The sequence below is a fragment of the Nyctereutes procyonoides genome, unplaced genomic scaffold (genome assembly GCF_905146905.1).
Source record: "Nyctereutes procyonoides isolate TBG_1078 unplaced genomic scaffold, NYPRO_anot_genome, whole genome shotgun sequence".
In the NCBI taxonomy this organism is placed as follows: Eukaryota; Metazoa; Chordata; class Mammalia; order Carnivora; family Canidae; genus Nyctereutes; species Nyctereutes procyonoides.
In genome coordinates, this window is record NW_026575133.1 from 8,816,961 (window position 1) to 8,830,796 (window position 13,836).

The window sequence follows — 13,836 nt, forward strand, 5'->3', positions numbered from 1 at the left end:
CACCCTGCAGGTGGGGTCTGTGGCTGAGAACCCATAGACCCTTGTCACTGTACCAAGTGGGGGATGCAGTACTCCTGCCAGCCATCATCCAAGTGCCCAGCTCACTGCAGAGGCCCCACTGGACCCTGGTCCCCCTAGAATCCCGAGAACCTCTGACAGCTGCCCCATCCAGTGACTCATCCCCCAGAGCTGACAAAAGCCCTGCTGTTCCTTCCAGGCTAGCATTGCCTTTCAGAGGAACTCGTCATCCTCATTCACACTGGAGCTCAGGGTGACGCACTGGTACAGCTGCTACAGGCCCCGTCCGTCCTGCTCCCACCCTGGTGTCCCCTCACCCCAGACAACACAGGGGCACTCACGGGTAGAGAGGAGCTCAGAGATGGAGCTGCTGCTGCCCATGAACGATTCACCAGCAAGTCCTCGCTCGCCGCGTGGGCCTGTGTAAAAGACACAGTTCAGGTGGGCATGGCCTGCAGTGACCCCTCCCAGCTTTCTGTCTAGAGGGCCTGGAGCCCTGCAGGTGCGCGGATGGGGCCAGAGAGTTGCCGGTGAACCTTCCTGTTTGTTGTTCCAACAGCCCAAGAGAAAATGGACCAACTTTTCCTAAGCCTGTTTTTTGGTGTTTGGATAGATGGCTGGACAGTGGCACAAGTATCAGGGACTGGTTACAAGAGGGTCTGACACCTATGAAATAGCCAAGCCTGACCCTGACCAGGGGACCACACAGCCTCGGTCCCCTGTCCAAGCGCCTCTACCTTCTCAGAAACACAAGAGGGAGGAGAGGTGTCTCCCCTGGCATTTGAAGCCCTTCAAGGCCCTGGGGGAAGCACCAGGTCACCCCCTCATCTCCCTTCCCCAAATTCAGGCCTGCCACTTCACCTAAAGATGGGGTTCCAAGTCCAGCCCGGGAAGGAGGCTTTCCCCGCTGAGCCCACAGTCACACGTTCCCTCAGGACTGACATACCTTGCTGTCCAGGGAGACCAGCTGGGCCCACAGGACCTGGAGATGGAGTCGGGAAGAAAAGGCTTTACTATACCTCTAGGGTCATAGTTCTAGAAAGATCTGAAGAAAGGGCAGGGCAGGTGCCCCAGGGACACAGGTAGCTTCCTCCCAGGTGCAGAACAGTGGCCCAAAAAGGTGAGCTTGTTGACTGATTGGAGACCAGCCCTGTGACCCATCCCGTTAGAGCTCCTCTGCCCAACTCCAGGGCTTGGGGCAGGCTTGGGGCTACTGCCCCCCAGGTGGGGACTTCTCAGCACCCTCCAATCCTCCCTCACTGGAGCCGGTCAGGACAGAAGGCTGATCCATACCCGTGTGGGTTGCATTAAATCACCTACTTCATTTACATGTAAAATTTTTTAAATTGAAAAATAGATAGGCGCGCCTGGCTGGCTCAGTCAGAAGAGCATGAGACTCTGGATCTTGGGGTCATGAGTTCCAGCCCCATGTTGGGTGTAGTGATTATTTAATAAAAAAAAAATAGATATAAAATCACAGGTATTTTGGAAAAGTAGAAAAAGTATCACCTATATTCCTTTAACCTGTAAGGATTTCATTTCCTTACAGCATGTTTTGTTTTTTTTTTTTCTCATCTTGTAAAACTACAGTCGCAGCCTCAGAGGGCATAGGGCTCTAGCAACCTGCGCTTCTAAATGACGGCTCAAAGTCGGTGTGATTTTGTAGCGATCTCATTGCAGTTTGAACAATGTGGAGATGGTTTCTCCAAATAGATTCCTACCATTTTTGTTGCCCTTAATGCATTTTATTAAGTTGTTTTCCAAAAAGCAACAAACTGAAGTCACACACAGGCTGCAGAGGTGGCAGGATCGGGGCCAAAGTCTGCCTCTGCTAGTTCTTAGCTGAGTGACCACAAGGCTGCTGCGGGGGTGGGGGGAAGCAATGCCTGCCGGGTGCTTGGGGGCTTGGGGTGCCTGCTGCGGGGAGACAGGCGCTCACTAGGCTGGGCCGGAGCGGGCTCCTCCCTGGGGCTCAGGACCTGAGCAAACACTGCTGTACTGAAATGCAACCAAGGAGTAAAGCAAGAAAACAACTGACCTGGGGCACCTGGAGGTCCTGGCGGTCCCATGGCTCCAGGAGGCCCGGGGGGGCCTGGGACAGTGATCGTCGATGATCCCTCTAAAAACAGAAGGCTTGTGACCCAGGACCCTTCTTGCTGAGAGGCACCAGGACCCAGGCCAGGCTGCCGGCGGGGCAGGCTGGTGCCTCCTGCCCCCACATCCGCCCCTGGCCCTCCTCCCCTGCTGCCAGAAGCTCAGACTGGCACTGCCTGAGGGTGCCAAGGCACAGCCGGGGCAGATGTCCAGGACACAAGAGAGACCGAGGAGGGCCACCCTCCTGGGCCTGCCTACCTGATGTCATGATCCTGCCTGGAGCTCCAGGTTCACCTGGAGGGGAGGAGAAGGAGAACAGTTATTCCCAGGGTTGCTTAGCGGCTCCATAAGTCGTTTCCAAGTCTTCTGACTGAGTTTGCAAGGCACTCCTGTGCCTCCAACCCCTGGGCCAAAGGCGTTTTAATGAACCACGGGGAGCATGTAGGATGCATGAAGCACCAATCTCTGCCGGAGACCCTGAGGCCACAACGAGCTTCCTGGCCCACATTAGTCCTTGGAAGCAGCTGGGACTCAGCGAGAGAGGAGAGAGGACGTGGGAGGGTCTCCCTTCCCGCCAGGCCAGAAGGAGGCTGACTGAGAGTCATCCCCACTCCCACGCTGGGCCTCTTAGGCTCTTGCTGGGAACTGCCTCAGATGGAAGAGCCCCAAGAGGACAGAGGACAGAGGCCTGAGCCTGGGGGGTAGAACCTGGTCCCCAGAATGCCCCTCAGGACACAGATTCCTGGGATGGAAGTCGGGGTGTGCAAGAGGAGAAAGGGGAGCTGTGGCTGCTAAGTAGGGGAGCACCGGAGTCACCCAGAGGTTGGCAGATTTCCTTCCTGCTTGTGTCTGAGAGGGTCCAAAATGCAAACATGGGCAGAGGGCTTCCAACAAGGGGATTCGGATTCATGCTTTCCCAAACTTATGGACCCTGGACACTGCGCCCATGAAGCATCTCTCGAGCCTGGAAATGCACGGACCCCAGGGAACTGAGCAAGCAGGGTGGAGGAAAGAAGAACCCGCCCCTGGGGTCCCTCAGGGGCCTCTTCTGTCATTTCCCAGGGTCTGTGGGCAAGCCACACCACACCGTGATGGAGACGATGATCCCCCTTGGAGGAAGTAGAGGGTGGTCTCTGCTTGCTATCCGCCAGTCCCTGGGGTCAAGGTCAAGAGGAGAAAGCACTGGTGTTTGTTTTGTTGGAACACCACCCAGCGTTAGGGGAGACATCTGCCTCCCGTGCACACTGTCCAGAGGGGGCTTTGAAATCCCTCTGGGATAGCAAGTCACAGACCCTTGAGAAGGACAGGCTATCTGGGATCCTCAGGGAGTCCTTCTTACAGTGCTCTATCAATCCATGAACGGATCCATGGCTCCAGAGGTTTGTCTGCCAGGATGTAGGAACTCAGCTGTTATTATGTTGGAATTATATTGACTTGTCCCAAAAGAACTCCCTGGCCCAACCAGTCATTGGAGATAGTTTCTGGAAAGTAGTAATTTCATTCCTAGAGTCTCCTCCAGAGAATTGTGACTGCTCAGGATGGCACAGCACCATGGAATGTCAGGATTTGGGAACAGAGTCACAGGGACAGAAGCCAAAGACTCTCGCTGAGCACTGTCCGACCCTGGACTGGCTCAGGGTTGGTATCCAGGGGGTGCAGAATTGGACAATAGTGGAGGAGCAGAGCAGGACAGCAGGGGTACCACACGGGCCCCGGGCAGAGCCCTGCAGAGGATTCCTCTCCTAGAACTCATCTGAGGTGCTCCTCCCTGACTGCGGAAAAGTCTCAGCTAGAAAACTCTGTGGGGTGCCCGGGCACACTGAGGGCTGCGGGAATGAGAAAGTTGAGGGTGGTCCTGTCCCAGGGAAGGGTCACCTGATGGAGGACCAGGGCTAAGCCAGGGAGACGGAGCATGAACAGGGATATTTTAGAGGCAAGCCAGGAGACGGAGAGGCTCTGAGAGGGAGCACGTTTCCCGATCCTCCTTCAGCGGTGGCCTGGAGACATCTGGTGTACAGTGAGGCGCAGGACTGGGGGGCAGGGGGGGGCTTGAGGATTCAGGGCTCAATGGGTCAGAACAAATCCCTGGCTCCCCAGCCTCACAGCCTTCTGCTGATGCCACTAGATGCCACTGTTGATCCAGACTCTGGCCAGAGAGGGGCTCCCTCCTGCCCGGCTCTCCCCTCCTGCAAAAGCTAGTAAAAAGAAGGAACATCTGATTTGGAAAATCACTTGCCTTTAGCTCCTGGTTGGCCAGGGGTACCAGGAAGTCCTAATGGGATTAAAAACAAGTCAGTCGGAATGATTAAAGCCCAGCAATCCCAGACCCCTCTGGCAGGAACCCTGCTCCCTCACTGGGCACAGTCCCCAGTGCCCACTGAAACTGCAGACCCCGGGCTGTACCTTCTGCTGTAGCCTGGGGGCCCCTCGGAGGCCTCTCACTGAGCCCTTCTCCCTCTCTGGGAAATGGGGCAACCACCAGGCTTGAGGGAAGCAGAGGCCTGTGGACTCGGCTTTGGAGGATGCCAGCCAGCCTGAGTGATGAGCCGCTCTGGTCCCCACCCTCCCCATCAGGGTAGGCGAGTAGGGGCCACGGCTTCTTCCCGTCTTGCTTTTGTCTGCTAAGCTCTGGCAGGGAGCATTTGAAGGCAGACCCTGTGCACTCAACTTTGCAGGGAGACCTGCTGCTTGATCTCATTTTGCATCTTTCCCTAAATTTCCTTTAGGAGCTGGGGCTGGGCATGGTGACAACTTCTTAAATCCAAATGGGTAAACCCCAGTGCCACTGTAGGGCCAACTCGGCCACTGAAGCTGTCCCAGGATGATTGGGCCCTTGCACAGAGTAAGCCCCTTTCCTACCCTGCCAGGGGGACATGAGGCCTCTGGGGGCCAGGGCAACTCCTGTGCCTGGAGCTTCCTCTCGGGGTTCCTGTACCCCAAGGCATATAGAATCAGCATACGATTTAACCATGTTTCTCCAGAATGGCTTTCTAGATTGTTTTGTATTTTTCCTTCCTTAGGGGTTTCTTAACACTCACAGGGAAAGAACCTGAACCAGTTTTTGCGTGGGTGGGGCGGTGGGGAGGGTGGCGCATACAGGGAGCAGGGGAAACTCAAGGGGACTGGAGAGGCATTTCCTACAAGCTGGAAGCGGGAGACCAGGCAGGGGGATCTGGAGGCGGAGGGACCTGGTGACTCACCCTGAGGTCCTTGTGGTCCTGTGAGACCTACGGGAAGGAGAACAGAGAGAGGTGAGGGGTGGAGGGGCCATGCCCTGAGCCGCAGGAGGGCAACTCCAGGGCCCTCCCTGGACAGGACGAAGAGCAGTTCTTTGCACTTCGCAGTGACAGGACCATGACTGTCAGGCCGAGGTTCCTGGCCTGACCCGGATCACACCCTTCGGCGTCTGAGAGCCAGGAACCCAGCGAGCTCCTCCACTCATGGACCCCAGCGCTGCCCCCACCCCCAAGGCTCCCTCCCTGTCTGGGCACCCGCCAGAGGAGGCTACCCTGTTCCAGGCAGGCCCCTCAATAAATGCGGCCCTGCCCCTGCAGCTGCCTTGGCTCGCTGCCCTCTGCCCTCCTGGAGCCCTGCGGATCTTGCTCCTGTTGCACCTTGAGTGGGAACCCTAAAAACGGCCTCTCCTCTCAGACTGGCAGGTATCTGGTGAGGGTCCTGGGATGGCCAGAGGGGAAACAGACAGACAGACGGACGGAGGGGATGGGATCAGAGGAACAAGGCATGGAAATTGCCTTAAGCTCTGCAACTATTTTTTAAAAAGATTTTATTTATTTATTCATGAGAGACACACAGAGGCAGAGACACAGGAGAAGCAGGTTCCCTTCAGGGAGCCTGATGTGGGACTCAATCCAGGACCCTGGAATCACGACCTGGGCCAAAGGCAGACAGACGCTCAGCCATTGAGCCACCCAGGTGTCCCAAACTCTGCAACTGTTAAGAGATTCCTTGCTCCTTTCTAGAAGTCCTTGTTAATTAACTGTCAATCTCTCTCTTCCAAATTGCCAGAGTTGGTGACTGAACGGTGTCAGAACCTACAGTCACTGTACACAGCACAAGCCAGCTGTCACCTGGCAGCAGGTGAGAAGGCATGTGCATTCACCTGCATGCATCCTCCTTGCATGCACACGCGCGCACGCGCGCACACACACACACACACACACACACACACACGCACGGCTGTGGCTCCCTCTTCCCACTCTGTTACCTGGCTTTCCTGGGTCTCCAGAAGGCCCTTGTGGGCCACGGGTTCCAGGCATCCCTGTTAGACCTTGTTCACCTAGAGAGAGCATGACCCACATGGAAAGGTTTTCCTGTTAGGAAAGCTGAACCAGCCAGCACATCTGAGCCTATGGTTTCTTGAGATTTTACTGAGTAACTTGCTGGCAGGTGCAAAGGAGAGGGAAATAAGACCTGGGCCTCCCGGGGTTCCACATGGTGCATGCCCTGCTGGCGTGATGATTCAGAGGACTGGGCCCTGCCTGCTGGGACGTGGGCAGGGCAGGGCTGGGCTGGGCAGGGCTGGGCTGGGCAGGGCAGGGCAGGGCAGTGAGAGTGAGGAGAGGATGGCAGGGACGCACCTCTTGGGCCTTGGTGTCCATCAGGGCCAGCAGGTCCTAGGAAAGCAGAACCACAGCTCCTCAGTTATCCCAGCAGCTATTTCTGGGATGCCCTGCAGCTTCTCCAGGCTGCCTCCCAGATGGGAGCTGTGCGGCCCCTCCCAGAGCCACCAACCATGGAAGAAGCCCTGTCTTTGTGATCCCCTCTGGATGCCACTTTCTCCCTGGCCTCTTCCCCTAAACCAGGAATGTGTGTTTTCCTGCAGAGAACGAACAGGCCGGCAACTCCCCATTGCATCCCCAGGGCCTACGGGGCGACTCCGCACACACCAGAAGCTCCATCTGTGTTTGTCTTGTTGAGTCAGGGTCCTTCAGGCTCTCATCTCCTCTGCTCTGGGCATTTTGCTAACCTAAGTCCAAGGTGGTGTCCTTCTGGGACCACGTCTCACTCCCCCACCCCTTTTTCTTTCCTCCCTCATGTTGTCTCTGCATGAAATGTTCTAAACTGACTATGATGAAATCATCCTTACTTTCTAAGGCCATATGAAATGCACCCTCCTTCATCCTTCTAGTGGGAAGGAATCTCTCCCTGCTGTGTCTCTGTGGCACACTTTATCTCCCCTTGCAGGAGGTAAAGCATCTTACTTGGCGCACACGGCGTCCTGTATACATTTGGGGCTTCCTCACTCTGTTAAACGAATGAGAAAGTGAACATACCACAACCCCATTGGTGGAACTTAAACCCTTTTAGGGACTTGGTGCTAAATGCTTGACACTTGGAGGGTCCATGGTAAGCTTCCACGTCCTGGTTGACAGACACCTTGCTAAGAGCAGCAAAATTGCCAACCCCTGGATGTGGCTATGACAGCAGCTCTGGAGTACCAGGGCTGGGCCTGGAATACTGGGGGTTCCAAAGGACCTCCATACTTATCTATCCTCCCCAGGGGCCCAAGTGACTCAGAGGCAGGGACTGGTATGGATGCGCCACCAACCCCCCAGCAGTGAGAGACCCAGAGACGACTGCCAGACCCAGAAACGGCCTGTAGACAGACCCTCAGCCGGAGGCCCGCAGATTGGAGGGCAGGAGAGGCAGCTCCAGACGCAGGCTCTCGGCTCTCCCGCCAGGACCACCCACCGCATCCATTCCTTTGGGACACTCACCTACTGCTCCTTTAGCTCCCGGCTCGCCCACAGCACCAGGCAAGCCTCTCAAGCCCGGCTCACCTGCAAAGGAAACAGGCTAGCTGACTGGAGGCTTCCAAGACACGCGTGCCTCATGCCTATTAGGACGCCCCTCCCTCCCGCCACCCCCAACCTGCCACCTGCCCAACCGAGGAGCCTGATGACAAACAGAGGTCAGGACACAGCCTTTGCTTAGCATCTATGGTCACGGTCTCTGGCGAGGGCAGGCCCAGAGCCACGTCAGGGCTCAGTCTTCCTTCTTGGCACCACAGAGCTGCCCCTTCGAGCCAAAGCACTGATCCCCTCTGGATGCCATTTTCCTTTTTTAGTCGCTCAAGTTGGCAGGAGGTTAAGTGGACGAGAGGCTTACCACTAGTGCCAAAGCTCTGCTACTTTGGGAAGAGCTTAGTTTTTCCCAACTGGATTCCCCCAAAATAATCCAAGACAATCAGACACTCCCTTTTCTGTTCCAAACATTTACCGTCTGGACTATACATATGTTTTGATGCTGGCTTATACGCCATTCACTCTTATTTTATCTTGTAGTGGGTTTTTTTTTTTTTCTAGATTACAAGTTTTTGGGTGGTTTTTAGACAGATTCTGTCTCACATTTCTGTATTTCTCTCCACCTCCAGGGCCTAGTGGATTTACGCAAAGTCTAATGGATCGCCACGGACGCCTGTGTAGGACTGACCTGTGAGGCCTCGGGGTCCTTTCTCACCCTGGTCACCTGAAACGAACATGAGGCAGGATGGAGTGGCAGGAAGCGCCAGTCCAGGAGCCAGGAAAACTCTCACTCAGTGAGAGAGACCCCTGGCTGTGAACACTTCTCACTGTGCCCGCAAGCTGTGGTCCGCAGGATGTTGGCAGGAACTGGACGCTGGAGGAGCTGAGGAGCACGCGTGCTCCCCCCACCCGGGTCAAGGCCCACCCGCAAACTGACCCCAGCCCCTGCTGTCACTTAAGTGGGTGCCATGGGTGCAAGGAGAACCAGACTAGAGGGTGCGTGTCTCAACACTGTGTCCTGGCCACACTGTGAACCACCCGGCTCTAGGGCTGTGACATAGCCCTGTTTCCCCTCTTCCTGTCTTAATTTCCCTAGCTGAGGGGCTGGGCTAGAATGAGCTCTCAGATATACCCCAGACTCTGAGGCAGGAGTCCTATTGGGGTTCCTCAGAGTCAGGCAACAATGGGGATGTCTGAGCAGCAGCAACGTACCTTTGGGTCCTGGTGACCCCAGAGGTCCTTTGTCACCTGGAAAGGTAATGGACAACTCTGTGTAAAGAGCCCTGGCAAGGAGGACACCCAGGGGAGGACAGCGTGTGTGTAGACAGGCTCTCCCACCATCCTGACCTGCCCTCTGCTCACATACCTGTCAACCTGCAAAGGCTATTGGTCACGTGCACCAGACCCTCCCTGTCCACAGACCCCCTCCTTCAGTGACTGGTATCTATAGGGTAACCTCTCCTTCCTCCCAAACCCTCTCCCAAGCTTACCTTTGATACCAGGGAGTCCAACTTCACCTCGGAGCCCTTGTGGACCCATAGGGCCTGCAAACAAAGGAAGCCATGCAGAGAGCTGAGTGTCTCGTGCTCTGAGGTTGATGGACAAGAACACGGGGCACGGACTGGCATGCACACAGGTGTGCACACACCCTGAGGTAACAAGGGCTGTTCTCCACAGACTCCTCCCCATGTCCCTGCTACATCGTCCCGGGCCAGCTTCTGGCTCATGTTACCAGGCCTGGGTATGAGGACACCCTGTGGGACCCAGGCAGACATGGTGGGCTACAGCTCGGGATTCCCACAACAGCAGAAGGGCTCTGGCCCACTAGGAGGGGGTGGTGGCAGGAACTCTGCTCAGGTGCAGCAGGATGGGGATCTGGGAACCACTGGGTACCCAGTGGATGGAAGTTTTGGGTCTCTGGAAGCCTCACTTTATAGGTTTTTTTTTTTCCCTTTAGCATCCCTGTCTTTTCCCCAGAAACAGCACCTGCCACAGCATACTGACCTGGGGGACCCCGTGGGCCTGGAGAACCGCCGGAACCTGAGAAGGAAGACAAGACAGCTGCTATCAGGGGCAGGGCACAGGCCAGGGATGTCCGAGCCTGTGGTGAAGGGCAGGTGGGGGCTCACTCCCAGGGGACCCCAAGCCAGTGGGTCAGAGAGTGACCCCAGTGCAAAGTTCTCCTGAGGGAGGCAGCTGCAGGTGTGGAATCCAGAGACCCCTGCTCCTTGGCAGTCAGAGGCAAACATCTGGGCCTGAGCAGCAGCAGGGAGGAGAGTTGGCCAGACGGGTGCCAGACAGGCCCCCTTTACCCTGAGTTGTCCAGACATGTTGCTTTTGAGCGAGTGCTTCTGGGCACCAGTCAGGTGAGGTAGTTGTCTGGCTTCAGACTTTCAGACCCATCCACTGGCTCAGGGGCCACGTAACAGGGCCACTGAAGAGCGATGGAAACATGGTCCCAAATCTACCATGAAGCCAAAAATACAGCCCCAGTGCTGACTCCCAGGGACTCCTTGGTGTGTGTGTGTGGGAACGCTCTCTGGGCCCACTGTCCCTGCACAGGCCTGGGGCAATAGGTCAGCGCTGCTGGGATCTCAGCACCTGGCCCTCTGTGACCCATCCTGGTCACGGATGTGGCAAATCTGGTTACTGTCCTGACACCTGACTCACCTTTGGGACCCACAGATCCTGGGACGCCAGGTGGGCCCTGAACACCAGGTTCACCAGCAGCCCCTGGGGAGACATGAGAGGGCCCTCAGTTTGGTTTCCAGCAGGCTGGGCAGTGTCATTTTGGGAGACACTCCCCAACCTGCTGGTGGTCTCTGATCCATTTGATCCTCCTTGAGGCCACGAATCTGCAAAACACCTTCAGTTTCTACCCACAGAGCCTTTCTATTCCATGAGGTGGCACCCAGTCAGTACTCAATATTTGTTGCCTGGTTGACCAATATTTTTAAAGGAAAGTGAAGCTAAAAACAAAGCTTCTTGCCCATGATCTTTTGGCACTGCAAGCACTTCTGGTGTCTGTGCTTGGCTCCCCCTGATAAAAGCAGACTCATGGTTAAGAATCTAGTTGTAGAGTCTTCCCTGCCTCTGCCAGGGCTGGGCCTGTGTCTTCTCCCCTGCCTCCTTCCAGCCATGAGAGGCTCAGGACCTACACTCTGCTCTGCCCTCAGCCCTGCTCTGCCCTGAGCTCATCACCTCAGCCTGACTCTGCGCTGCCCACCAGGGAAGACCCGCTCTCCCTGTGACCATGTTCTTTGTCGATTCCAAGCACTGCAGGGTTCTTAGCTTCAGACCTGAGCCCACAGCCCAGCCCACAGCCCCTCATTAGAGCAGGCCTGAGGTAGATGGTCAGCAAAGGTGAGCGAAAGGAAGGAGGAAGAAAGACCTTAAGAAGGAAGCATGGATGCGGCTCACACTCCCGGTGAAGGACAAGCCTCTTACCTCTGTCCCCTTTCTCTCCAAATCCAGGAGGCCCTGGTTCACCACGAAGTCCCATGGGGCCTTCTCGCCCTCTCTGGCCCATGGGTCCCTCCATGCCGGGTTCTCCTAAAGAAAGGAACAGGCATCTCAGGGTTAGGACCCGATTCCAAGGCTGAGGGCTCCATCGGCAGCATCCGGCTGACACATCTCCTGCCTGGAGCCCCCACGCTGGTCTCCCGGCTTCTCCCTCCCCCTATAGCCCAGGTTCAACCCAGACGCTAGAGTGACCCTTAGAAAATGCAAGTGGATCACACCCTACTTCTGCCCCAAATCTGTGAATGGCTTCTTCACGCACTGGGAGTGAAAGCTGAAGTGTTACCACAGCCTCCAAGGCCCCACAGGATCAAGAGGCCTACTCTCCTCCACCCGGTCTTCTGGAGCTCCAGCCAGGCCTCCCCTTCCTCCTGTGCCCCAGGGCCTGTGGGTGCTCCCTCTGCCTGCAGTATTCACCCCACGTCTCCCATGCCTGGCTCCCCAACCCTCTTCAAGTCTGTTCAAATAGCCGCTTCTCAGTGAGGCCTTCCCTGACAGCGGTATTTAAATGTACCCCTTCTGCACTCCTAGCACCCGCCCGGGTCAGTCTTTCCCATTTCAGGAGCCACCTCCCACCCTGCTCTGCACTTCACTTATTTGTCATGTCTTTTGTCTTTCTCCCCAACTCAAAGATAAGCAGGGGTTTCTGTTTCGCTCACCAAAGTCTCTCCAACTCCTAAAACAGAGTCTGGCACACAGCAGGCACTTAATAAATGTTTATTGACTGACTGACTGAATGAATGAATGAATGAGTGAATGAATGAATAAAAGAACAAAACAACAGAAAAAAGTGGTTCTTACCCACACTGCCTTTTTGTCCCTTTGGTCCTTGTGGACCCGGGTGGCCCAAGACCCCAGGGATGCCTGTGGATACACAAGAACACCTTAGACCTGTGTTTCCCTTAGAACTGGGAGCCAGGGCTGGGCTGCCTGCGACAGGAGCCACACGTACACACCTGGAGTCCCGGGGAGCCCTCGGTCTCCTGTGGGGACAGAGAGAAAAGGAAGAAGTTAGAGGACTTGCGTCCATTACCTAAAAGAGCCACTGGTAGGACTCAGGTAGGATTGCCAAATTCGGTTTGCACTACAGATAAATGTGGAGTAAATCTGCATGTTTATTGCAATATTTGGGACACACTTACAGTGAAAAATCATTTATCTGCAACTCAAATTTGACGCCTTATATTTTATGGCAACCAGAGAGTCAGGGACTCCAGGACCAACAGTCCTCATCTCCAGCATGGTCAGGAGGGGTGTGTGGCCTCAGTGCAAGCTGGAGCCGCAGGGAAAAGGGCCAATGCAGTGACCCAGGCTGGGAGTGGGAAGCAGGGAGTCCTGAAGGGAAGTGGAGAAACCCCAATTCCTGCCCTGGAATCTCTTGAGAAGGGAGGTGAAGTTGGGGACAGAGAGACAGCCCTGTCATCTTGAACAGTGGTTCTCAGAAGGTGCACCCCTGGCCTCAGAAACCCCGGGGTGATCACAACCCTCTACTCCTCATGCCAACCACACCTGCCAAATCAGAGGTTCTGGGAGGGGGCCCAGAATCTTCTGGCAAGTCTCCTAACACACTTAAGTTTGCAAACCCCACTCAGCCAGAGCAAGGGGTGCTGCTGTGTGGTCATTGGGGTAGGGAACCTCTTTCTCCCATGGGTCTGTCCTACTGATTGTCAAACCACTTTTCTGAGGAAATAGACAAATTTCCTACAGCATACGTCATATGTTACACAAGTTAGCACATGATAGTTCCCCAGCTAACACACACTGTGGGGTACCTTTTCCTGTGAATATGTCCTGCCTCCCTGCTGGACTGCCCACTCCCTGAAGGCAGGTGGTGTTGCCCCTACTGGATTCCCCCACAGGAGCCCCATTTCTGAGTGTTGGGTGTCTTCTCCAACCTTCTCCTACTAAGACCCCTGTGAGCAGGCTGCTCACCTCCAGTGATGGTCCCTGATCTGGGTCATCGAAATTAACCTGAGGAGAGGAGGGAGGGATCCAGTCCCAGAGGATCTGATTCCCGGCAGGGACCAGGAACCTGCAGATCTAGAAATCTCACTAAGGATTGTGTAGAGTAGCAGGTCCTTGGGCCGCCCTTTGGAGCTGAGGGGGATACAGGCCCTGGACGCCTTTGGAATGCTTGTTGGGGAAGTCCTTAGAACCTTGAGGAGGGACAAGGGACAGTGCTGTCCCAGACACACAGAGGCCTGCTCTGTCACTAAGCCCCCTGACCCTGAAAGCCCAAGGGTCTGCAGGTCCTACACAAAGGAGAGCTGGCCAGGAAGACTGGGTGTGCAGGAAACATGCTGGCCAACTGCCTTAAACCAACCCTTACTAACATTTTAGGTCCAAATCTCCACGTTTGATTTACCTTTAGGGCCTTGACTTCCCATGTCACCTAAAATCAGAAAGATAAGAAAATCATGAGACATGGTGAGAACCCCAG

General features: G+C 55.5%; 1 protein-coding gene across 1 annotated transcript in view; it reads right to left on the minus strand.

Annotated features, from left to right (window-relative positions):
- COL17A1 (collagen type XVII alpha 1 chain) overlaps window positions 1-13,836 on the minus strand; it is a 51,001-nt gene that overhangs the window by 9,326 nt on the left and 27,839 nt on the right. The window contains exons 20-37 of the mRNA XM_055346341.1: window positions 13,762-13,788; window positions 12,353-12,379; window positions 12,198-12,260; window positions 11,325-11,429; window positions 10,548-10,610; window positions 9,882-9,917; window positions 9,368-9,421; window positions 9,090-9,125; window positions 8,566-8,601; window positions 7,851-7,913; window positions 6,711-6,746; window positions 6,338-6,409; window positions 5,313-5,339; window positions 4,349-4,384; window positions 2,371-2,406; window positions 2,057-2,137; window positions 965-1,000; window positions 360-437 (exon numbers count right to left, since the gene is read on the minus strand). Coding sequence (XP_055202316.1) covers window positions 360-437; window positions 965-1,000; window positions 2,057-2,137; window positions 2,371-2,406; window positions 4,349-4,384; window positions 5,313-5,339; window positions 6,338-6,409; window positions 6,711-6,746; window positions 7,851-7,913; window positions 8,566-8,601; window positions 9,090-9,125; window positions 9,368-9,421; window positions 9,882-9,917; window positions 10,548-10,610; window positions 11,325-11,429; window positions 12,198-12,260; window positions 12,353-12,379; window positions 13,762-13,788 — 912 coding nt within the window. The remainder of the gene's footprint in view (window positions 1-359; window positions 438-964; window positions 1,001-2,056; window positions 2,138-2,370; window positions 2,407-4,348; window positions 4,385-5,312; window positions 5,340-6,337; window positions 6,410-6,710; window positions 6,747-7,850; window positions 7,914-8,565; window positions 8,602-9,089; window positions 9,126-9,367; window positions 9,422-9,881; window positions 9,918-10,547; window positions 10,611-11,324; window positions 11,430-12,197; window positions 12,261-12,352; window positions 12,380-13,761; window positions 13,789-13,836) is intronic.